Source organism: Manis pentadactyla, chromosome 4 (genome assembly GCF_030020395.1).
Source record: "Manis pentadactyla isolate mManPen7 chromosome 4, mManPen7.hap1, whole genome shotgun sequence".
NCBI classification, from domain to species: Eukaryota; Metazoa; Chordata; class Mammalia; order Pholidota; family Manidae; genus Manis; species Manis pentadactyla.
The window spans coordinates 144,821,017-144,847,114 of record NC_080022.1 but is presented as its reverse complement, the minus strand read 5'-3'; the positions used below and the strand labels follow the sequence as shown (position 1 = coordinate 144,847,114).

Below are 26,098 nucleotides of genomic sequence, written 5' to 3'. Positions count from 1 at the left end.
GTACACAAACACATACACGTACACACAGGGTTCCCTCCACTATCTGAATGTAGAGCATTCCTATGAAATCTTTCATAAGCCAGAACGATGTAAAGTGAAGAGTACCCTAAATTACTTTCCAAAAGTTCACGATGCCACTTCACATTTATTTAAGACCTAGATTAGAATAATAATGGCCTTTTTCATAAAAGCAAAAATCCTTTTTTGGATTTCTTCTAGTTAGCAAAAACAGGTACTAATGTAGGTCTTTTCTAAAGTGAAGTGGCATAAGGTGAAATTTCATCAAGTGGGGACACCTGTGGGGATATACACATACACACACAACATACATATTAATATATACATAAAACATAAATGCATCTATGTTAATGTATGTATTATATATATATGTATTACATACATATAAAAATATTTACAATTAAAGAAGCCACAGAGACATTCAAAAACACTTTAGATAAATCAAAATGGAATTCTAAAATGTTTTTAAGCAACCCACAAGAATGTAAGAAAAAAAAAAGGAAAGCATAGAAATAAAAACCAGAAAGAACAAACAGAAAACAAACAAAAATATGGCAAACCTAAGCCCTAACATACCAATAATAACATTAAATATTAAATGGTCTAAACAGGCCAAATAAAACTCAGAGATTGACAGAATAAATTAAAAAGGAAAACAAAAACCATGACTCAACTATATATATGTTATTTACAAGTGACTTCCAAATATATAAATAATATAGGCATATTGAAAGTAAAAGGATGGAAAAATATATATCATATAAAAATAATCAGAGGAAAGCAGAGAGGCTAAATTAATATAAGATACAGTAGACTATGAAGCAAAGAAAATTGCCAGAGACAAAGAGGGACATTATGATGAAATGGTCAATCTACCAAGAAGATAGAGAAATCTTAAGTGTACATTTATAAAACAAAAGAACTATAAAAGATGTGAGTCAAAAACGAATGGAACTAAAAGGAGAGACAGAAAAGTCCACAATTATAATTAGAGACTTCAACACCCCCTTTCAAGAACTGATGGAGCAACTGGACCGAAAATCAGCAAGGATATAAAACTCTACAACACTATCAAACAATAGAATCCAATCTACATTCATAAAGCATTCCACCCATCAACAGCAGATACTGCCTTCTCAAGTGTCCACAGAACATATACCAGGACTGACCATATCCTGGGACAGAAAACAAGCCTCAACAAATCTAAAAGAAATCATGCAGAGTATGTTTTTCAACAACATAATTAAACTAGAAATCAATAACAGAAAGATAACAGGAAAATCGCCCAACACTCAGAAACTAAGTAACACAATTCCAGAAAATCCACAGGTCAAAGAGGAAATTTCAGGAGGTGAGGAACTGAGTTCAATTTTGCAGGATAAATATACAATCAATTCTAAATATTAGGAGTGAGCATGTGGAAACCAAAATTTAAAATACAGTACCATTTAACTTAGGTGTTGGTGATATAAATCATGTGCAAAATTTGTGTGCTGGAAAGTACAAAATGCTGGTGAAAGAAATCAAAGATCAAAATACATGGAGAGACATACTACGTTCATGGATTGGAAGACTCAGCATAATAAAGGTGTCAACTTTTCTCAAATTGATATACAGGTTTAACATAATTCTAAAATCCCAGCAAAACTGTTTGAACATAAAGACAAGATTATTCTAAAAGCTGCGTGAAAAGGTGAAGGAATTGGAATAGCTAATACAATTTTGAAAAAAACAAGAGAAATCAATTTTACCCAATGTTTAAAACATTTAAAAAAATTCAATTTGAAAACCTTATACAGCTACAGGTAATTCATACCATGCAGTACTGGCACAGAGATAGACCCATAGATCAATGGAACAGAACGGAGAACCCAGAAATAGACTCAAATATGCTAAACTGATCTTTGACAAAGGAGCAAGCAATTCAAAGGAGGAAAGACAGCCTTTGTAACAAATGGTGCTGGAGCAACTGAACATCTATCTGTATGAACACATGTTTCCAGATGAACTTTAACCTAAGTCTCACACCTCATGAAAAATAAAATCAAACTGGATCATGAACTTAAATATAAAAATTTAAACTCTAAGACTTTTAGGAAAAAACACAGGAGAAAATCTTTGGGATCTAGGGCAAGGCTAATTCTTCTTCTTAGACTTGACATCAAAAGCACAATCCATAAAAGGAAAGACTAATACACTGAACTTCATCAAAATTGGAAACTTTTGCTCTGGGAAAGATCCTGGTAAGAGGATGAAAAGGCAAGCTATAGATAAGGTATTTGTAAACCACATATCCAACAGCACACTCGTATCTTGAATGTGTAACAAAACATTAAAACTTAACAGTAAATAATCCAATTAGAAAACAGGTAAAAGACATTTCACCAAAAAGGAATTACAGATGGCAAATGAGCATATGAAAGGATGTTCAATACCATTAGCCATTGGGAAATGCAAATTAAACCACAATGAGATACCACCACACATTTATCAGAATGGCCAAAATAAAAAGTAGTGACAACCAATACCAGGGAAGATTCAGAGAACACATCGCATCTGGTGCAGCCCCTCTGGAAATCAGTTTAGCACTGTCAAGAAAACACAGAACAAGGAACTTCTCTGCACCCCTCAGATGGCCCTGCAGCCTCACATACCAGCACTACTACGAGAATGGGGGATGCCCTAACACACACTGTTCTTCCCTCCATCACCTCTGCACATTCTGTCCCTTCTGCTTGAGATCAGTTCCAAGTTTATCAAATTTCTACTCACCTTTCAAGATTTACTTTGCTCCCTGAGATTTTCAGGTAGATGCAATCTGTCCTTCCTCAGTGCTACTCCTGCAATTTCTACTATTTAGCCCACAGTTGGTTATTATCTACACCTGAGGTGTCCCATTAGCGTCAGTCCTCCCAGGAACTCAATGATTAAGAGCTGGGGCTCCACAGCGAAATGGGACCGGACTAAAGTCCTGACCAGACTAGTCACAAGTGATGCCCTTACACAAATTAGTTCACATCTCTTGAACTAAGTATTCTCATCTGTAAAGTACAAATAATAGTGATAATGTATCCATAAGCATGGTATGTGGATTAAGTGAGATAATGAATGTATTTTTTAAATTTAGCATCATGCCTGGCACAAAATAGGGGCTCAATAAATATCAATTCTTATTTTCATCACCCAAATTCTCTCATTCCTCTAAGCATACAAACAGATTTAGAATTCAGGTTCCTCTATATATATAAACAGAATGAGCTGGCTTTTAACAAAATCCTCAGTTCACAGTTCAAGAGAAAAAAAAACCCAATATTTAAATTAGTTCAGACATCAAAATACTACAATCCTCTCCTGTCTAGAGTTAAATTAAGTTTAAGTCACTTCAGTGAAAAGGCAGATTCCAGTGAAGGATAAATAAAGATGTTCAATAAATATTTGCTGAATAAAGGGAATGAGATAAAGATGTTCTGAAGAAAATAACTCATCTACGTTCATTCAATCCAAAATTTATTGTGCACATGTTATGTGTCAGGCACTATGCTCAGTATCTGATACACAGAATGTAAGAAAGTGTGAGTCCTTTTCTCCCTTTACTTAAAAGTAAAAATTAAAATTGGTTTCATCATATCTCACAGAAGAAAAAATAGACACATTTAACTTCCAGGTTTTTATTTTGTTTCAGACAGCTAGACAAGGCATCTACATTCTAGCACATCTTCTTAACAATCACTAAACGAGTGAGATATGACTTACTTATATAGAAAACAGCAAGGGAAAAAAACTCATGATTGTCTAACAGGGAATTTGAATCCCCAAATAAATTATCTTACAAAAATATCACACTTGCTTTGCTACTTTTCTACTGTTAAAAATGAAAAAAAAAATTCACATTCAAAAAAGTCTGTAGGCTAGTATAGCAAGTTAAGATAATCATTTTTACATACTAAGGATGTCCTTCAAATAAATATTTCAAACAAATTAAAGTTTTCCAAAAAACAGGTCAAGTATTTACCCTATATCTGTTTGGTCCACTAAAAGACCATTTATAAAGCTGACATTAAACGGGACTGCAGCTCATTCCCTATGAATGGTGGCACCCCTATCACCGAGCCTGGGTATGCACATGTGCATACTACATACATACGAAATGGCTAATACTGCTGTGCATACTACTTCCATAACAAGTTTTACCCTGTAAATAATTCTCTAGTCTATCATAAACTGAATTGCAAGGAAAGAACAAAAGAAAATATTTTGCCTATTTAGACATTGGCTTAGTAATTTTAAAAATGCAAAAATTATTACGCTTTTGGGATTTAAGGAATGAAACACGAGATAAAATTAAATACTGCTTACAAATACCTGGATATGGAGAGCATATTCAACACTCACAGAGCACACAAGTCAATGTATATTACAGAACTCTGGGTTCTATCTGGTCTATTCCTGTTGTTTTATTCTGAAGTCTTCCACGGCCTTGGATCCTTGAAAGATGGCAATTTAATGAAATAATGTGACATTAAGTTTTTCTGTTCTAATAACCAACTTTAAAAAGAAGTACAGTGTAAGAGTATATAACACTTTATGTATCTCTTTATACTTTAAAAGCCAATTTGAACTAACACTGTGCTACAAATAAAACTGACTGCAATATGGTTTTGCCCACAATATTCAAATCTTATTGATAAAACATCCAAAGTAAATCCAGTAAACAATTTCCATTTCCAATGGCTTAACTGAGAGATGAATCTAACAATTTCCTTATCAATTACTAACTACACTGGGCTGGGGACACCCTGCGAACCAAAGCCAACCACCCAAAAACCTAGAACACCAGCACTTTCCATCCAGGATAGAAAAATGAGCATCCAAAGTAAAGAGAACCACAAGACTGATCAAGTAACCAATCAAAAACTACTTCTTTGTTATTTGAACTAATAGTTACTCGAAGCTTGAAGTTTCCGCCTTCGTTATTATTGGTGGATCCCAGAGTCACAGCTTCAATATCAAATGTGACAGTGGACCCAGAAGTAACTGCTGGCAACTGATTAGTCATTTCTTTTCCATTTACAAAAACTGCACCTAAAATATTAAGGTAAAGAGTCATTTACATGTGGGCAATAACTAAGAATTGAAACAGATTCTACAATATTTATTAACAGAGATCATTTCCTAATTTAGGTACAGAAAACATTTTGAAATGCCAACTGGTCAAAGATAATGCACTTAAATATGCTAATTAACCCCCATGCCCAAGGCAGGAGTAAAAGTTATGTAAGAGTTCTGATCCAGGGTTCTCTTTTAGAATACAGACTATGAGTTTCCCATATGGATGGCATCAAAGAAATTTTCATTACAAAATTACATCCTGGGGGACAGCAAGATTGTTTCACATGAAAACAACAAAAATTTTGTTCTACTCACTGCCTGACCCATGCCACAGAATATTAGCACATATTAATAGGGATTTTTTAAAGGGTGATTGCTGTGGAATAAGGGACCAAAGAACAAGAGATGCTTGGCAAATTAAGGAAACTCTCTCCCCAGTTCCCTAGTCTATGTTGAACTTAGATGACGTACGCACACAGAATCTAGAGGAAGACTGCCTGGTGCAAATCCCCCCTCAGTCACCTCCAAGCATTGTGAGTTTAAGCCGGTTACTTAACTTCTCTGTGGCTCTGTTTTCATCATCTATAAAATGGGTATAGTACAAGTTTCCACTTCAAAAAGTTGTTAAAAGGATTAAATGATTTATCATTCGTAAAGGATACAGAACATTGCCAGGCACACAGCAGCCATATAGATATGTCATTAAGACCCAAACTTTCTCATATCTTTCTATAAATGTGTGATACTGTGAAAGAATCAAAGCTTACTATAGCAATTCATGTATTTCAAAGCGAATGACAGTTATTTATCTCTCACCATTTGTACTAATGCACACTGCTTGATCCCGCTGCAGAGAGTCATATCCATTCTGTTTTTCTACACACACTCCTATACTGTCTCTTCTGTCTGGTTGTCCCACAGTATCAACTCTGTAAATGAGGTAGAAAGGTCATTTAATTTTTTTTAACCTGATATCTAATGGTTACTAAGCTTAAAATGAGCAATCTCATCACAACTGCTTTTAATAACTAACAATGATTCAGCATTTCCTAAATTTCAGGCACTATTCTCAAAGTTTTATATCTACATGTAAATCATCTCATTTAATTCATAAAACAACCCAAGATGTAGGTGCTATTATTATCAAACCCACTTTATACGTGAGGAAACTGAGGCACAAATGAAAAAATTAGATTAAAAAAGGCTAAATAACCTGACTCTGATAACCTGGCTGAGTGGTGGAACTAGGATAGAAGCTCAGGCACTCTGACTGTAGAGTCTATGACAGCGCATTTCTATTTTATGTTCTGACTCTAGACACATAGAGAACTTGTCATATTTGCCATTACGAAATGAAAGTGACTATTACTGCCATCACCTAAATCTTCAATATGAGAACCCATGCGATGATCTGATTACTATATATCAAGTATATAAAGCCTTTAAAAATCAACACAATGATCTTTAAAAAAAAGACAATGTAGTTATGAACATATTTTGCTTGGAGAACTTTTTTTTAATTTAAGTATTGTTGACATACAATCTTATATTGGTTTCAAGTATACAACACAGTGGTTCACCAGTTACCCATATTATTAAATCCTCACCCCCACTAGTACAGTTACCATCTGTCAACACAGGAAGATGTTACAGAATCATTGGCTATATTCTGCTCGGATAACTGCTTATCTGGAAAGTTTAAGCATTTCTTTTTGTGCCTTTAGTCTCAAATGCATCATCATGTACTCTAGAAATAGGAAATTTAGTTATAAAGGCCAACCTATATACCTATTACCAGACTTATCTTTCCCACCATCCCAGAAAGCCAGGCTTTCTGAGGACAGAAAAAGAAAAATTAGCAAAGAACAGACTATAGCTTTAACAGGGAAGATGTGATTAGTTATACTCAATGTGGCCTCAAAATGTCTTTCATTGTCAAGTGGCAAACATGAAGGATCATAATACATATGTGGACAGGTCTGTGAAGTCATTTCACTTCTAAACTGGCAGTCTAAAGAAGTGTAGGAAGGGTGAGAGTGACATCAGCAATAGGGCAGAATATTAAGTCCCCATCCTTATTCTACCACAGAAACATCACTTTAACAATGATATACAGATCTAAATATCTTTATGAGATTTCCATGATCTAGGTAAGAAGCTGTAGTACCCCAAGGGAGCACAAAGCTGAAAAGAGCTGTGTTGAAATGGATAAGAAGAGCATCTCATTTTCCCCATGTCAGTCCCTCCCCCAAGCTACCTCAGCTCACTGCCAGGCAAGAACACCTCAGCCTCTGACTTTTCCTTCCAGATGCAGGGAGAGAAGGGCAGCATGCATCCAGCATTCCAGCTCTTTGGAGGGTTGCCTGGATGCTGCTGAAACCAAAGAAAAGTGAGGAGTGGCATCCTGCAGCCAGCACAACCTGGTGGGATGGGAAGCCAGCACACAACTTGGGGCTTCTCTCCCTCAGGATGGAGGAGAAGAGTAGAAGGTGCTCTGGTGTTCTGCCTTTGCACAGGGTTTTTGAGGAAACGGTATCTGTCCCACCTAATGTGGGGCGCTGTTGAAGAGCTGGCTTGCTCTGGATGCCTGGTGGCCACCGAGTCCAAGAGAGAGCGGAACAGCTGGCTGATGTAATACCAGAGAACCTGCAGTGCCACAAACAGGCACCAGAAGAAGCAAGAGATTATGAGCCCCTGAAAAACCAGCAAGGCTCTCCAATAGAGAAACTGCACACACAAACCTAGGAAAGTCACCCCAACACCCAGGAAAAGTTTCCGAGGCCCCCAGAACCTCTAACTGGGTTCATATGTGAGAGGCTTCTCCTGTTATGAAGCCAGTTCATAAACATTGGGAGAGGTGGCTGTTTTTTCCCATGTGTAGATTCCAACATAAAATAAGCCATATGAAGAAACAGGAAAACATGGCCAAAACAAAAAAAAGATCTCCAGAAAAGTATCATACTGAAATGGAGGCATATAAATTATCTGACAAACAATTCAAAATAATCATCATAATGATGTTCTACATATGCAAGGAAATGAAGTATGAACAAAATGACACCGTCAACAAAAAGACAGAAAACATAAAAAATAAGTGAACAAATTTTGGAGCCAAAGAACACAAGTGAGAGGAGTTCAATATCACACTTAAGCAAGAAGAAGAAAGAAACATCAAACTAGAAGACAGGTCATTTTAAATTATCCAATCAAAGGAACAAAAGGAAAAAGAATGAAAAAACATGAAGGAAGTCTAAGAGATTCATGGGAGAAGAAAAAGAGAAAGGGGCAGCAGAATGTTTATTTAAAGAAATAATGACTGAAAATATCCCAGATCTGAGGAAGGAAATGGACATCCAGATTCAGAAAGTCCAACAAACTCAAGAAAGGATGAATCCAAGAAATCACACTGAAACACAACATAATAAATTGTCAAAAGTCAAAGACTGAGAATTTTGAAAGCAGCAATAGATAAGTGACCTGTCATGTACAGGGAACTTATAAGATTATTAGTGGATTTTTATGCAGAAACCTTGCAGGTCAGAAAGGAGTGGGATGATACATTCAAAGTGCTTAAAGGAAAAACTTCCAACTAACACTATATAACCAGCAAAACTGTCCTTAAAATATGAGGAAAACATAAAGACATTCCCACATAAACAAAAGCTGAGGGAGTTCATCCTCAGTAGATTTGCCTTAGAAGAAGTGCTGGGAGTCCTTCAAATTGAAACAAAAAGACACTAAACAGCAACATGAAAGTATGTGAAAATATAAAGCTCACTGACAAAGGTAAATATATAGTTAAATACAGAATACTATAATACTTTAACAGTGTGCATAAATCACTTTTAATAGAAGCTTAAAGACAATGTATTTAAAATATATATCCATACAAATATTTTAATGGATACACAATATAAAAAGATGTTATTTTTTATAATAACAATAATGTGGAGGAGGAAGAAGTAAGAGTGTGAAGAACATGTATGCAACTGAAGTTAAGTTGTCATCAGCCTAAACTAGATGGTTCTAAGTATAAGATGTTTTATGTAAGCCCTATGGTAACCACAAAGAAAATACTTACAGCTGGTACACTAAAGAAAGCACATCACTACAAAAGAAGGCATGGCACCTCAAAAAAAAATCAATGAGACACAAAGGAAGAAAGCGAGAAATGAAAAGAAGGAAAAAGAGGCTATAGGAAAGAAAAGAATGAACAAAATGGCAATAGACGAGTCCTTCCCTATCAACCATGACTTTAAACATAAATGGATTAAACTCCCCAATTTGAAGATAGAGTGTATTTAAAAAACAGATCCAATAAGGGGTTGACACCCAAAATATATAAAGAGCTCATGTGTCTCAACAAACAAAAAGCAGATAATCCAATTAAAAAATGGGCAGGGCAGAGATGCTGAACAGACACTTCTCCAAAGAAGAAATTCAGATGACCAACAGGCACATAAAAAGATGCTCCATGTCGCTAATCATCAGAGAAATGCAAATTAAAACCACAATGACCTCACACCAGTTAGGATGGCCAACACAGAAAAGACTAGAAACAACAAATGCTGGTGAGGATGTGGAGAAAGGGGAACCCTCCTACACTGCTGGTGGGAATATAAATTAGTTCAGCCATTGTGGAAAGCAGTATGGAGGTTCCTCAAAATGCTCAAAATAGACATACCATTTGACCCAGGAATTCCACTCCTAGGAATTTACCCTAAGAATGCAGGAACCCAGTTTGAAAAAGACATATGCACCCCTATGTTTATTGCAGCACTACTTACAATAGCCAAGATATGGAAGCAACCTAAGTGTCCATCAGTGGATGAATGGATAAAGAAGATGTGGTACATATACACAATGGAATATTATTCAGCCATAGAAGAATACAAATCCTACCATTTGCAACAACATGGATGGAGCTAGAGGGTATTATGCTCAGTGAAATAAGCCAGGCAGACAAAGACAAGTACCAAATGATTTCACTCATATGTGGAGTATAAGAACAAAGCAAAAACTGAAGGAACAAAACAGCAGCAGACTCACAGAACCCAAGAATGGACTAACAGTTACCAAAGGGAAAGGAACTGGGGAGGGATAAGGGGGAAAAGCGGGTATTACAATTAGCACACATCACGTGGAGGGGGCACAGGGAAGGCAGCATAGCACAGAGAAGACAAGTAGTGACTCTACAGCAAGTTACTACACTGATGGACAGTGACTGTAATGGGATATGTGGTGGGGACTTGAAAATGGGGGGAATCTAGAAACCACAATATTGCTCATGTAATTGTATATTAATGATACCAAAATAAAAAATAAAAATAACAAAAAACGAAGCTGATCCACTCCTATTACTCTGCCCTTTTGCCAACTCTTACTGGGTTTAAGTGCCATATCATTATAATCCTCAAACATCCTTCTTCCTACAGCAACACCTAGAGTAAAGATCCAAAAATTCAGTTGTTCAGCTAATGAGTATATGAAAAATAACCAACTATGTGATAAAATATAAGAAATAAAATGAGAATTTTATTTTGGCCTAACAGCTACAGAGTCAGTGAAGACAGCAATACGTAGCACCACCAGGACGCAGGGACATGAGCGCACTCACACACTGCCTGAAGAACTGCAAGTGTGTCCAGGAGCACAGCCAGCCAGTGGGTGGGTGTGCCCTAACAGGACACTAGCCCGAGAGACAGAGGGTAAGCCCTGTCAACAAAGAGGGTCATGGCACAGCTTGACTTGTCGGGAATAAGAAAAGACAAACAAGGCTTTATCAAGTCATGGCAAAGAAGGGTTTTTGATACAGAAATATGTTCTTTATATAGAGATCCTTTTTTTGAGAGAAAAAAAAATTTTTGTTCCTCTCAAAATGAAACTGATAACTTGAATAGTCCTATATCTATTAGAGACACTAAAAATCTTTCATCCAAGAAAATTCTAGGATGGCAAATTCAGTGGTCAATTCTACCAAACATTCAAGGAAGAAATAATACCAATTCTACACAAACAGGTCTGGAAATAAAAGAGGAAGAACACTTTCCACCTCACTTGATGAGGCCAGCCATTACTTATACCAAAATCAAAGACATCATAAGAAAATAGACAAATATCCCTCTTGTAAAGACACATAAAAATCCTCAACAAACTATTTAAAATCAAATTTAGCCATATATATATAAAGAATGATAAATGACCAAGTGGAGTTTCTCTTGGAACTGCAAATCTGGTCCAATGTTTAAAAAACTTACCATAAGTCACCGTATCAGCAGAAGAAAAACTATGTGATTATCTTATTAGAGGTATAAAAATAATTTGACAACATTACATATCCATTTATGGAAAAACTCTTAGCAAATCAGAACTAAGAGGGAACTTCCTTAACCCGATAGAGGGTATCTACAAAACACCCTCACTAACATCATACTTAATGTGAAAGAGTGAATGCTTTCCTGCTAAAATCTGGAATAAGACAAGGATGTCTGCTTTCAACACTCCTGTTCAGAAAGAATCATATTGCCTAGCCAGTGTAATAAGACCAGAAAAAGAAAAAATTACAAAACACTGATTAAAGATTTTTTTTAATTAAATGAAAAAATACTCAGATTAGAACACTAAAACTATTAAAATATCAATTACTCCCAAACCAATCTATAGATTCAAGGCAATCTCTTTCAAAATTCCTGCAGAATTTTTTTTTAATGGACAATTTGAATTTAAAAGTTATAAGGAAAGACAGAGTAACCAGAATAACTAAAACAAAAAGAAAATAGAAGAATTATACTACTTGATTTGAAGACCTACTATAAAGATACAGTAATTAAGGTGATGTGGTTCTGGCAAAGGAAAAACACACAGATCAATGAAAGAGAGTCCAGAAATAGATCCACCACACATATAGACCAACTGATTTTTGACAAATGTGAAAAGGCAATTCAGTGAAGAAAGGATAGTCTTCTCAACAAATAGTGCTGGAATTACTGAACATCCAGAAGCAAGCAAAACAAAATTCAACCCATATTTCACACATTACACTAAAAGTAACTCAAAATGGCTTACAGATCTACATATAAGTTTTTAAAAGTTTGCAAAACAAAATTCAACCCATATTTCACATATTTCACTACAAGTAACTCAAAATGGCTTATAGATCTACATGTAAGTTTTTAATACACAAAGCTTCTAGAAGAAAACACAGGAGAAATTCTTGTGACCTTGCATTAGGTAAAGATTTCTTAGATACAACACTAAAAGCATTAGATAAAATTGCAATTTTAGTAAAGTAGTTTAAGACAGAGAGAATATGGACAGGAAAACAGTCTAGGAAGTATTCCTTAGATTATCTGGGAGGAATAGCTATATGTGAACACCCCAAAGCATATATGCCTTCATGATTTCATACAATCCTCCCTCTACCAACAAACTAAAAGCTAAGGTATAGAATCCTAAAGATCTGTTTAGGAAACCAGCTGTCTCATCCCACACAAGTCTATAATACAGGGCCTGTTGGGGGAACTCTTCTAACATTCCTCACACCTATAAGAGCTAAGCTTCAACCTGATAGGACTGCATACCACATCCCTAGAGGGAGTCACTTTGGCAAAATATAAAACCCCAGCAAGGCTGTATTCCTCCTGGACAATGCGTTCTGTCTCAATAAAAAGAGGAACTGACAAAATTTTAAAGACCCTAGTTAAAAACAAATTACTTAATCCTGGTAGAAACTATGCCCCGTTGGGATTTTCCAGGAAAGATTAAATTAAACTGTAGTTTTTAAAAAATATGAAGAGCTAACAATTGGTACTGAATGACAGAGGCCAGCTTGTACTGAAAAAGACCTCCTCAAGCTTAAATTCATTCAGAAAAAGTAATGCTAATGCTTAACCAAAGGCAAAAGTAAACCAAATTCACATATCCAAAGAGACCCCTTTCTAAGAGCTATCGACCATGGCATTTCTAGGATAAAGGCCCCAAATTGTTTGATACTTCTTCCATCAAGAAGTGGGGCTATGTCCTTTCCCTGGGATCTGGGCTATGTGACTGGGTGAATAACAGAATGTGATGAAGTGATACCGTGTCAGTTCATAGGCCCAGGTCTAAGAAACTGGAAGCTTTCACTTCCTTTCCCTTGGGAGGCCCATTCTTAGAAACCAGCCAGCACACTGTGAGAAAGCACACACAGCCCAGGGAGAGGCACCGGGAACCAGAATCAGCCCGCGCTGTGTGAGTGAGCCACCTTTTGGAAGCAGGTCCACCGTTCCTAGGCAAACTACCCCAGCTGATAGATACCACATGAGCATTGATGAGCTGCCCTTGCCAAGGTCTGCAAACTGCAGTTTCCTCAGCAGAATGACTATTGTTGCTTTAAGTCTCTGAGTTTTGGGGTGGTTTGTAACATGGCAATAGATTACTGGAACATTATCTGTTTTTTTGTTATTCAAAATAAAAAGCTAATAATAAATAAAAAATAGCTAGCCTCTTGCCCTCTCATTTACAACCTCGTGTTACTTATGAGAGGCAGGTTAAGAGCACAGACTGGGCTTAGGCTGCCAAGATTTGAACACTGACAAGTCACAGTCTCTCTGTGCTTTTGTTTCTTCATCTGTAAAAGGAAGACAATAAAATAACTTCCTAGTCTGTTAGGCTAAAGGTTGTTAGAAAGGAAGCTGTTTTAAAGGAAGGAGGGGTAAGAGAAGAGAAAGTAAAAATATGATTTAAAAAAATGGTTAGATCAGGAAATTTTAGAAGCAAGGAGGGGGAAAGCAGGAATGTTCAGACAGGAAATCAGGGAGAGGCCTAGAAGGAAAGGATTGCGAGCAGACCTGGGCACCAAACAAGACTAGGTGCTAGAGACTGTTAAGAGCCAGCCAGTAACAAGTTTCTTCGGCTTCAGCAGCTCTAAACATTCTAGAAACTTCAGCAGGGATAGACTGGCCTGAGCAGCAGAGCAGTGCCTGCAGAGTATAATCTCCTTTCCAACTATGAGGCCCTCAAACACCCTCAAAAAATGGAATAAAGTTTACCTTTATTCAAGGAGGCCCATCTGCTCCTCCCTCATGCAGAGGGGTGCCCCCTCCCACCTCTCACATCTTCTGACTTAACTGTTAATGCCTGAAATTCCTTTAGGCAGGAGATAAAACATTCTTATTATGCATTCAAAGGACAAAAGACAAAAATGCAAAGATCTGGCTAAGACAATACTGAGCTTAACTAAGTTTCAGGTAACCACCCTGCTAAGTGGGGCCCAGTCAGGCATCTTTGAAGGAGGAAGGAATTAATGGCTTATTGAGGCCCACTAAGTATAAGGCCACAGTCCAGCGAGATTAAGTGGATTTAAATCAATCTATGTAATTTCCAATGTCTTAATAAATATTTATTGAATGACTTATAAACAAAACTAAGTATGCCATCTATCAGACATTCCCGTGTTCACAGAGGAAGAATTTAAAAGTAGGAGAACATCAGGCCACCACTGTGGGGGGACAAAAGTCAAAGAAGAGGTAAGAATACAGTATAGCAGAGTAACTGCAGATTTCAACATTAACTATTATCACCATGAAAAGATCAACAAGAAGCAATACAACCAGTGGCTAAGATCACATACTCTTGAGCCAGACAGCCTGGATTTAAATCCTAGTTTTGCCATTTACTAGTTATATGAAACCAGGTAAGTGACTTACTTCTCTGTGCCTCAGTATCCTCATTCCTAAAATGGTTAACTACACTTATTTCATTGTGTTATTGAGAGAACCAAATAGTTAATATAAGTAAAGTAATAGTACCTGCACATAGTAAATGTTAATTCTTTAAATATTAACTATAATTATTATTATTATTACAATTACCATTGTTATTATAGTCCAAGATATCTGGCCTGAATCTATCAACTCAGGAAGCCCTATTGTTACACGGAAATCCATTGTTGTCAGGAGATTCACTAATGGAAGTATTTCTGTAAACAGGGGACATCAGCAGAGAAGAGTTTTGTTAGTTTTGTTAGTACAGAAAACTCATGATTACTTGGGGAATAATTAAGGAGACTTTAGGTACTAGACTCCTTATTTCTCTCTCTTTGTTGGTATTTTTCTGGCTATTAAGTCACTCTTCATATCAAAAGGGGTGAGAGGAGGTGTCAAAATGAGACAAAGCATAAACTACTGCATTCTGGTAACTGCTGAGAGTTCAAATGACTTGGTTAGTGGAGAACATGCCAACATTTCCTTAAACTTTCCCATATTCTCATGCTTTATATGACAAGGGCAGAGAAAAAGAGGTACTTGGAACATGCACTCATAATAAGATCTTACGATGTAAAGACTTAAAACTTACAGCAAAGAGTTTGCTGCACTGAAGTGAGTATGGTGAACATTAGGCAAACTTTACTTTTCTAAATCAAAACTGGGCTTTGGTTTCTAGGAAGAGCTATTTAGAAATATGACCACAGAGAATACATCTCATATAACATGAAAACAAGAAAAAGGACATTTTCCTAATACAGGAAGAAATGGATAAGAGATACAAATTAATTGGTGTCAGGAGAGCTTGCTTTCAGTTTTATCTTACAGAGCATTAAACATATTAGTATGTTTACACTGATGGGTTGTCTCTCAGAGAAACCTGTTCTTATTAATTCACACACATGCAAATGTTCTTGACCTCTGAATTTTTAAGATTGACTTTTGAGAGGTAGTCTATTTGCCTCTATTTACCAGGAAGAAAAGAGACCTAAACATAAAGAGTACATACTATGTATCAGATCTAAGCAAGGCATTTTATATACATTATCTCAATTAATCTTCATAATAACCCTATGAATACATATAAGAAAACTGAAACAAAAAGAAACAAGGGACTTTACATTAAAGATGGTGGCATGAGAGGAGAGACAGAGGCTTCCTCCTAAAACTGGATACAATTAGAAAATATAGTTGGCACAACTAATCCTGAGAGAGCAACAGGAAAGAGGATGGCATCAGACTGCACACACCTGGAGAAAAGAGCAGACCTCAGCGAACAGGGTAACGTACCAGAGCTGTGGCTCTGTGGGACCTGAGCCCTACCCCCACCCCAGCTCACCGACGGGAGGAAGAGAAACGGAGCAGGGAGGGAGTGGAAGGCTTGGGACTGCTGAATACCTAGCTCCGGAGATCTGCTCTGGGAGCACAAACCTACATTTCATGGTGCTTTCATGAGACTCGCATGACTACCGGGTTGGAAAGTTAATACAGGCAGAGTTCCTGGGGAGACTGGGATTCTGGGCGCTGGTGGAAAGCAGGGATCCATATCCGGCAGCTCTGGGACAAAAACTTATAGCCGTGTGCCCGGCCCACTGGCTCAGGCAGTGGAGACAGGCACAGCAGCCGGCAGGCAGGGAACAGCTCTTTCCTCCCCCCAGCACCAGTACCGCTCCCCTGTGACCCCCGACATTGCTTCACGGGCTGAGCAGCTCCAGAATAGAGCTTCTGGACACAAGAGGGCCCCATATACAAACATGAAATGCCAAAGGTACCTTGTCCAGAGTAAAATTATTAATACAACTCCTGAGAAAGATTTAAATGATATGGACCTTGTGACTCTTCCTGAAAGGGAGTTCAAAATAAAAATCATCAATATTCTAATGGAGGTACAGAAAGACATCCAAGAACTCAGGAATGAATTCAGGTCAGAGGTCCAATCGTTAAAGAACACGATGGAGGGTATTAAAAGCAGGTTGGATATGGTGGAGGAGACAATAAATGAAATAGAAACTAGAGAAGAGGAATACAAAGAAGCTGAGGCACAGAGAGAAAAAAGGATCTCTAAGAATGAAAGAATATTGAGAGAACTGTGTGACCAATCCAAGCGGAACAATATTCACATTATAGGGACACCAGAAGAAGAAGAGAGAGAAAGGGATAGAAAGTGTCTTTGAGGAGGTAGTTGATGAAAACTTCCCCAATATGGGGAAGGAGATAGTGCCTCAGGCCATGGAGATCCACAGATCTCCCAACACAAGGGACCCAAGGAAGACAACACCAAGACACATAGTAATTAAAATGGGAAAGATCAAGGATAAGGACAGACTGTTAAAAGCAGCCAGAGACAGAAATAAGATCACATACAAAGGAAAGCCCATCAGGCTAACATCAGACTTCTCAGCAGAAACCTTACAGGCCAGAAGGGAGTGGCATGATGTATTTCATGCCATGAAGCAGAAGGGCCTGGAACCAAGATTACTTTATCCGGCAAGATTATCATTTAAATTTGAAGGAGGGATTAAACAATTTCCAGATGAGCAAAAGCTGAGAGAATTTACCTCCCACAAACCATCCTACAGTCTATTTTGGAGGGACTGCAATAGATGGAAGTGTTCCTAAGGTTGAATAGCTGTCACCAGAGGTAATAAAACCACAGTGAAGAAAGTAGAACAGCTAATTACGAAGCAAATGCAAAATTAAATTAACTATCCTCAAAGTCAATCAAAGGATAGACAAAAAGTACAGAATTTGATACCTAATATATAAAGAATGAAGGAGGAAGAAAAAGGAGGAGAAATAGAAAACAACCTTTAGATTGTGTTTGTAACAGCATACTAAGTGAGTTAAGTTAGACTCTTAGATAGTAAGGAAAGTAACCTGGAACCTTTGGTAACCACAAATCTAAAGCCTGAAATGGCAATAAGTACATACCTATCAATAATCACCCTAAATGTAAATGGACTGAATGCACCAATCAGAAGACATAGAGTCACTGAATGGATAAACAAACAAGACCCATCTATATGCTGCTTACAAGAGACTGATAGCACCTCAAACCCAAAGACATGCACAGACTAAAAGTCAAGGGATGGAAAAAGATATCTCATGCAAACAATAGGGAGAAAAAAGCAGGTGTTGCAGTACTAGTATCAGACAAAATAGACTTCAAAACAAAGAAAGTAACGAGATAAAGAAGGACATTACATAATGATAAAGGGCTCAGTCAAACAAGAGGATATAACCATTATAAATATATGTGTACCCAACACAGGAGCAGCAGCATATGTGAAACAAATACTAACAGAACTAAATGAGGAAATAGAATGCAAGGCATTCATTTTAGGAGACTTCAACACACCATTCACTCCAAAGGACAGATCCACCAGACAGAAAATAAGTAAGGACACAGAGGCACTGAATAACACACTAGAACAGATGGACCTAATAGACATCTATAGAACTCTACACCCAAAAGCAACAGGATACACATTCTTCTCAAGTGCACATGGAACATTCTCCAGAATAGACCACATACCAGGCCACAAAAAGAGCCTCAGTAAATTCAGAAAGACTGAAATTCTACCAACCAACTTTTCAGACCACAAAGGTATAAAACTAGAAATAAATTGTACAAAGAAAGCAAAAAGGCTCACAAACACATGGAGGCTTAACAACACCCTCTTAAATAGTCAACGGATCAACGACCAAATTAAAATGGAGATCCAGCAATATTTGGAAATAAATAACAACAACAACACAAAGCCCACAACTTATCTGGGACGCAGCGAAAGCAGTCTTAAGAGCAAAGTATATAGCAATCCAGGCATATTTAAAGAAGGAAAAACAAACCCAAATGAATAGTCTAACGTCACAATTACCAAAATTGGAAAAAGAAGAAAAAATGAGGCCTAAAGTCAGCAGAAGGAGGGACATAATAAAGATCAGAGAAGAAATAAATAAAATTGAGAACAATAAAACAATAGAAAAAAATTAATGAAACCAAGAGCTGGTTCTTTGAGAAAATAAACAAAATAGATAAGCCTCTAGCCAGACTTATTAAGAGAAAAAGGGAATCAACACACATCAACAGAATCAGAAACAAGAAAGGAAACATCACAATGGACCCCACAGAAATACAAAGAATTATTAGAGACTACTATGAAAACCTATATGCTAAGAAGCTGGAAACCCTAGAAGAAATGGACAACTTCCTAGAAAAATACAACCTTCCAAGACTGACCAAGGAAGAAACAGAAAATCTAAACAAACCAATTACCAACAAAGAAATTGAAGTAGTAATCAAAAAACTACCCAAGAAAGCAAAACCCCTGGGCCAGATGGATTTACCTCGGAATTTTATCAGACATACAGAGAAGATATAATACCCATTCTCCTTAAAGTTTTCCAAAAAATAGAAGAGGAGGGAGTACTCCCAAACTCATTCTATGAAGCCAACATCACCCTAATACCAAAACCAGGCAAAGACCTCACCAAAAGAGAAAATTACAGACCAATATCCCTGATGAACGTAGATGCAAAAATACTCAACAAAAAATGAGCACACTGAATTCAAAAATACATCGAAAGGATCATACACCATGACCAAGTGGGATTCATCCCAGGGATGCAAGGATGGTACAACATTCGAAAATCCATCAACATCATCCACCACATCAACAAAAAGAAGGACAAAAACCGCATGACCATCTCCATAGATGCTGAAAAAGCATTCGACAAAATTCAACATCCATTCATGACAAAAACTCTCAAAAAAATGGGTATAGAGAGCAGGTACCTCAACATAATAAGGGCCATATATGATAAACCCACAGCCAACATCGTACTGAACAGTGAGAAGCTGAAAGCTTTTCCTCTGAGATCGGGAACAAAACAGGGATGCCCACTCTCCCCACTGTTATTCAACATAGTACTGGAGGTCCTAGCCATGGCAATTAGACAAAACAAAGAAATACAAGGAATTCAGATGGGTAAAGACGAAGTTAAACTGTCACTATTTGCAGATGGCATGATATTGTACATAAAAAACCCTAAAGACTCCACCCCAAAACTACTACAACTGATATCTGAATACAGCAAAGTTGCAGGATACAAAATTAACACACAGAAATCTGTGGCTTTCCTATACACTAACAATGATAGGAAGAGAAAACAGGAAAACAATTCCATTCACAACTGCATCAAAAAGAATAAAATACTTAGGAATAAACCTTACCAAGGAAATGAAAGACCTATACCCCGAAAACTGCAAGACACTCTTAAGAGAAATTAAAGAGGACACTAACAAATGGAAACTCATCCCATGCTCTTGGCTAGGAAGAATCAGTATCATCAAAATGGCCATCCTGCCCAAAGCAATATACAGATTTGATGCAATCCCTATCAAATTACCAGCAACATTCTTCAATGAACTGGAACAAATAGTTCAAAAATTCATATGGAAACACCAAAGACCCCGAATAGCCAAAACAATCCTGAGAAGGAAGAATAAAGTTGGGGGGATCTCACTTCCCAACTTCAAGCTCTACTACAAAGCCACAGTAATCAAGACAGTTTGGTACTGGCACAAGAACAGAGCCACAGACCAGTGGAACAGAATAGAGACCCCAGATATTAACCCAAACATTTATGGTCAGTTAATATATGATAAAGGAGCCATGGACATACAATGGGGAAATGACCGTCTCTTCAACAGATGGTGCTGGCAAAACTGGACAGCTACATGTACGAGAATGAAACTGGATCACTGTCTAACCCCATACACAAAAGTAAATTCAAAATGGACCAGAGATCTGAATGTTAAGTCATGAAACCATAAAACTCTTAGAAAAAAATATAGGCAAAAATCTCTTGGACATAAACATGAGTGACTTCTTCATGAACATATCTCCCTGGGCAAGGGAAACAAAAGCAAAATGAACAAGTGGGACATTATCATGCTGAAAAGCTTCTGTAGATCAAAGGACACCATCAATAGAACAAAAAGGTACCCTACAGTATGGGAGAATATATTCATAAATGACAGATCCAATAAAGGGTTGACATCCAAAATATATAAAGAGCTCACACTCCTCAACAAACAAAAAGCAAGTAATCCAATGAAAAAATGGGCAGAGAAGCTGAGCACACAGCTCTCCAAAGAAGAAATTCAGATGGCCAACAGACACATGAAAAGATGCTCCACATCGCTTGTCATCAGAGAAATGCAAATTAAAACCACAATGAGATATCACTTCACACCAGTAAGGAACACCACCATCCAAAAGACAAACAACAACAAATGTTGGCGAGGTTGCGCAGAAAGGGGAACCCTCCTACACTGCTGGTGGGAATGCAAATTAGTTCAACCATTGTGGAAAGCAGTATGGAGGTTCCTCAGAAAGCTCAAAATAGAAACACCATTTGACCCAGGAATTCCACTCCTAGGAATTTACCCTAAGAATGCAGCAGCCCAGTTTGAAAAAGACAAATGCACCCCTATGTTTATCACAGCACTATTTACAATAGCCAAGAAATGGAAGCAACCTAAGTGTCCATCAGTAGATGAATGGATAAAGATGTGGTACATATACACAATGGAATATGATTCAGCCATAAGAAGAAAACAAATCCTACCATTTGCAACAACATGGATGGAGCTAGAGGGTATTATGCTCAGTGAAATAAGCCAGGCGCAGAAAGACAAGTACCAAATGATTTCACTCATATGTGGAGTATAAGAACAAAGGGAAACTGAAGGAACAAAACAGCAGCAGACTCACAGAACCCAAGAATGGACTAACCGTTACCAAAGGGAAAGGGACTGGGCAGGAGGGATGGGAAGGGAGGGATAAGGGCAGGGAAAAAGAAAGGGGGCCTTACGATTAGCATGTATAATGTGGTGGGGGCATAAGGAGGGATGTGCAACACAGAGAAGACAAGTAGTGAGTCTACAGCATCTTACTAAGCTGATGGACAGTGACTGTAATGGGGTTTGTGGGGGGGGACTTGGTGAAGGGGGGAGTCTAGTAACCATAATGTTCTTCATGTAACTGTAGATTGATAATAAAACGAATAAAAAATAAAAATAAAAATAAAGAAACAAGGAAATTTCCTCAAAGTAATACTCCCTATAAACGATGCCTATAAAGAAACTCAGGACTATCTTGAATCCAAAGCTTATGTACACTCTATGCACTTCATCATATTGCTTAAGGCATGACAGACAGATACTTAATATCCACTTGCCTGAATGTTAAGGTCTGCCCACAGAAGTAAGTCGGAGCGCTGGAGTAGAGAACACCAGTGGATTCAGAATCATTCCGGAGGGCTATATTTCTTCGACTGCTCAGACTGTACCCCTCAAAACCAGCTGTCCACTCTTTTTAAAAAGCAAAGACATTGAAAATAATCAAAATCTTTTGAGGAATAGCTCCAATATAGACACATTAAATAAAACTTGGAAGTAGAACAGACTACTATTAGGGGTCATGGACAAGTTCAATAAAAGAAAAGATTCACTGACATGGTATCATAGTCAATCTTATAAATCACAAAAAAGATTTCACTTTATTCCTGCACAATTTTGGCATGGAAGATCAAATACGTATTATCTGCTATCTAATAAAATCCTGGTAAAGCATTAATTGTTTGAGTTTACTCCAACCTGATTAAGATCTAATTAACAAATGAGTCTAAATCTTTTAAAATAGTACTACAGGAGAGATCAATTTCGAACCATAAGACTTTAAAGAAAAAGCCTCTAATCAGATATTTGCTGAAGATTTGGAAAATGAATGTCCTAATACAATATTTAAAATCTCTGGTTTTAGGAGATGCTAATAATGCTGCCTCGTGCTGTTTTTGCACTCTGGAAATAACAATTTCTCAAAATTCACATCAAGTTATTTAGGCAGGGAGTAAAAGACATGTTCCACGTTGTTCTCCTCAGTTCAGGGTTTAATCTTAACAAAAAGGCTTGTGGGTGTGCTGCCTTTAGCAGAGAGCACAGGTGTTCTCACACAGAGCTAAGCTTTGGGAGGGAGGGGGCAACAGCATATACCATGAGGCACCAATGTGGAATGACCCATCTGGGGGACGCTCCAAGGACTCCACTCCTGCCGGCCATCTCCTCGGGCGCAGACTCTGAACTGATAATCAACATTGGGGTCTATGTGCAATACTATGAATTCAGTTTCAGAGCCTACATATACGTCCTCAAAATGATTTGAAGTACATTTACGAAACTGGAGCCTGTAATCTTGGGCTGTAAAGTCGTCATCCACCTAAGGAGAGAGACTTTATGTTAGGTAGAAATCAGAGAATAATTTCTCTCTGCATCACTGCTTAAGAACTTTGAATGGGGGTATTTGGGGCCAAGCATCCAAGTCCACGTGCTGAATATGGGCTATTCTCAGGAAGGACAGGAAATATGCTATCATTACTTTCCTTCTTTTCTCTACTGAACTATGTGTTTTATACTTTGGAGGCTAATATGAAAAAAATCTGTTTTCTTTGAAGAAATGGCATGTTTTCTATACTATATTGCCAAAGATAGAACATTCCAAATTCAAGGATAAGAATCCCACAGCTACATCATTCATAGAACCAAGAAAATATCCAGAATATAGAGGACTCCTAAAACTTAATAGATGACAAACCACCCCATAGAAAAATGGACAAAAGATACAAATAAGCATTCTATAGAAAAGTATAAGCAGCCAAAATATGTAAAAATGTCCAACTAAATTCATAATATGAAAATGCAATCTAAAACCACAATGAGATACCATAATATAAAGTCTGAAATGCCAGGTACTGGTCAGGATACAGAGTAACAGGAACTCATACCCTCTGTGGGGAGGATACACTGGCGTAATCAGTTTGGAAAGAATTTGCTATTACCGAGTAGAGTACAGATTCAGCACTATAAGACCTCCTAATTTTATGGCTAGGTATATACTTTAGAAAAAAATCTTACATGTATACACAAGGAAACATGCATAATAACACTTATAGCAAAAGAAAATGGAAACAACTATAGGCCCTCTGATAGGCAAAAGAATAAAAATGGAGTAAGAGTCCTTGTTTTAACCAACAAAAGCATCTCTACTTTCTTCTATACAAAGGTTTCATTAACAAAAAAAAAAATCCCTTTTAAGAAAATAGTTTCCAGAAGCTGAGCACCCACCTCTGAATGATGTATTTGTCAACAGCAAGATACTATTGCACATGGTTTCTATATAAAATATGGTAATTCATAAATGTAATGATTTAATATGCAAAATTCTCAGCAATGCTGAAATGCAAAGAAAGCAGACTTTAGGAACTGTATTTCAGAGGTATGAGTTCAGTGTTGAGCAGAAAATACCAGGCGCCCAATACCTGCTATCATCTTTTTATTTTTCTAGTAAACAGAAATAGAAGAGATCCTCAACTCAGTGAGACTTCAGTTTGGGAAGTATGTGATGGGAAATAGTGTTGTAATAACAGAGATTTTAAAAAGTACCTTCAACACTTTTTGTCTCAAACTGGAAAAGCTAACTCAGTTCAAAATCCCTATGACTTCAATTGTAAAGCAAAAGAAACTTTTGTTTATGAAGAGAAGGAAATATTCAAGAGTAACTAATAAAACAATTTTAAAGGGTCCCCAAATCCCATCATGTTGAAGCCAAGTCTACAATTCTGAACTACTTACCTTACACCATCGGACAACAATGCCCCCAGGCTTCTCTATTAGTTCTTCTATCTGTACTGGTGGCCGAGATGCTACCGTTCCATGCTTGAAAATGTGGTCTTTCACTATGTTAAGAACTGAGTCATCCAACTGAGCAGATAAACAAGGCACATCAACCAGTAAAGGCACTTCTGGTAAGCTGAAGAAACAAAACTCATTATGTTTATGAGGCTTTTCACTAGGAGTTAAAAACAAGGAATATTTTAGATCAGTCACTGAAGCCCCCAGAAAATAATGCTAGTAGCTGTAGAGGCTTTGCAGGATGTTCTATAAAGATTATTTTCCCAAATAAATATAAGCAAAAAGATAGAAAATTGATAGGGGGAATCACAATTGTCAAGTTTATACCAGAAGATCAGGTTCAGAGATATAACTCAGTTTCAACGATAGGTTCAGAATCTTTTAAATTTAACAATTCTTTTACATATTAGAATTGAAGAAAACCTAAAATAATACTATACCAAAGATTACAATCACAATTATTTCACACTAGTAATACTGGTAATGGGCAGTGAACCTTAAAAATATCTATATATTCTCTACCTCCCCTAATCAGAATCTTTCGTAGGGGTACTCTTTTACCTGTCCAGCTGAATGTGTGAGGCCTTTTTGGTAAAACTCCACAGTTTTTCATTCCATTCTCCTACACCACCAAGAATGGCAATCTCACCTACAATTAGGAATAAGAGAACTAGTACAGTGAAAAATGGTCACTTTATAAAGTTTAACATAACCCATATCTAGGTTGGTCTCTGGTTTTCTTGCTACGATTCTTAAGTGATACCACAGTTAAATTCCCAAGAAGAAAAGGTAGAAACTACTTTAGAAGTGACTCTAAGGTTAAGCTCAAGAGGAAAGGGGGTACATACTGGCAACATTTTGCCAGAAATGAAAGATTATACTCTATATAAGGAAATCTGCTTTGTCAACCAATTTTATGCAAAGGTCCAGGAACTTTCTCCATCTCTCCTACATCTCTCAATGCCAACAGAAGCCAGTATAAATATTACTGTGATGGGAGTGATAGCACACGAGGTCTTACAAAGCCAAGTGATACAGATGTTTTTCTAAAAGAATATCATATATTAGATTAGAAATTACTCAGCAGAACAATAAAAAGGAAGTGCTATATGAAGGCATATAAAAATGACTAACTTCTAGAGCCCCAAAGAACATTACCAGAACTATTTTCCATCTGAACCTGCCTTGGAGTAACCCAAGTTTTTTGAGACCACATTCATGACCTCCCTCACGAAAGGAAAACAGAGACATACTGAACACTGCCTCAAAGTCCTCAAAATTCCACAGATAAGATTTTATCTCTCAGGAGGGGAGGGGAAACAAGAGTTTGAAATTTAAAATATTTCTGAAATATAAAAATACTCAAGAATCAGATGCTGTAACAAACATGTATGTGACTCAAAGGATTAATTTTCAAAAATAAAAACGTTTCTCAGTCCTCAGGGTGATGGGTGTGCACTCCTGACCTGTGCTG

The 26,098-nt window shown here is 37.2% G+C and overlaps 1 protein-coding gene across 1 annotated transcript in view; it reads right to left on the bottom strand.

Annotated features, from left to right (window-relative positions):
* Window positions 1-3,508: 3,508 nt before the first annotated feature.
* CRLF3 (cytokine receptor like factor 3) overlaps window positions 3,509-26,098 on the bottom strand; it is a 35,057-nt gene continuing 12,467 nt past the window's right edge. The window contains exons 3-8 of the mRNA XM_036906295.2: window positions 25,186-25,273; window positions 24,565-24,742; window positions 22,930-23,152; window positions 22,116-22,248; window positions 5,944-6,056; window positions 3,509-5,100 (exon numbers count right to left, since the gene is read on the bottom strand). Coding sequence (XP_036762190.2) covers window positions 4,844-5,100; window positions 5,944-6,056; window positions 22,116-22,248; window positions 22,930-23,152; window positions 24,565-24,742; window positions 25,186-25,273 — 992 coding nt within the window. The 3' untranslated portion in view covers window positions 3,509-4,843. The remainder of the gene's footprint in view (window positions 5,101-5,943; window positions 6,057-22,115; window positions 22,249-22,929; window positions 23,153-24,564; window positions 24,743-25,185; window positions 25,274-26,098) is intronic.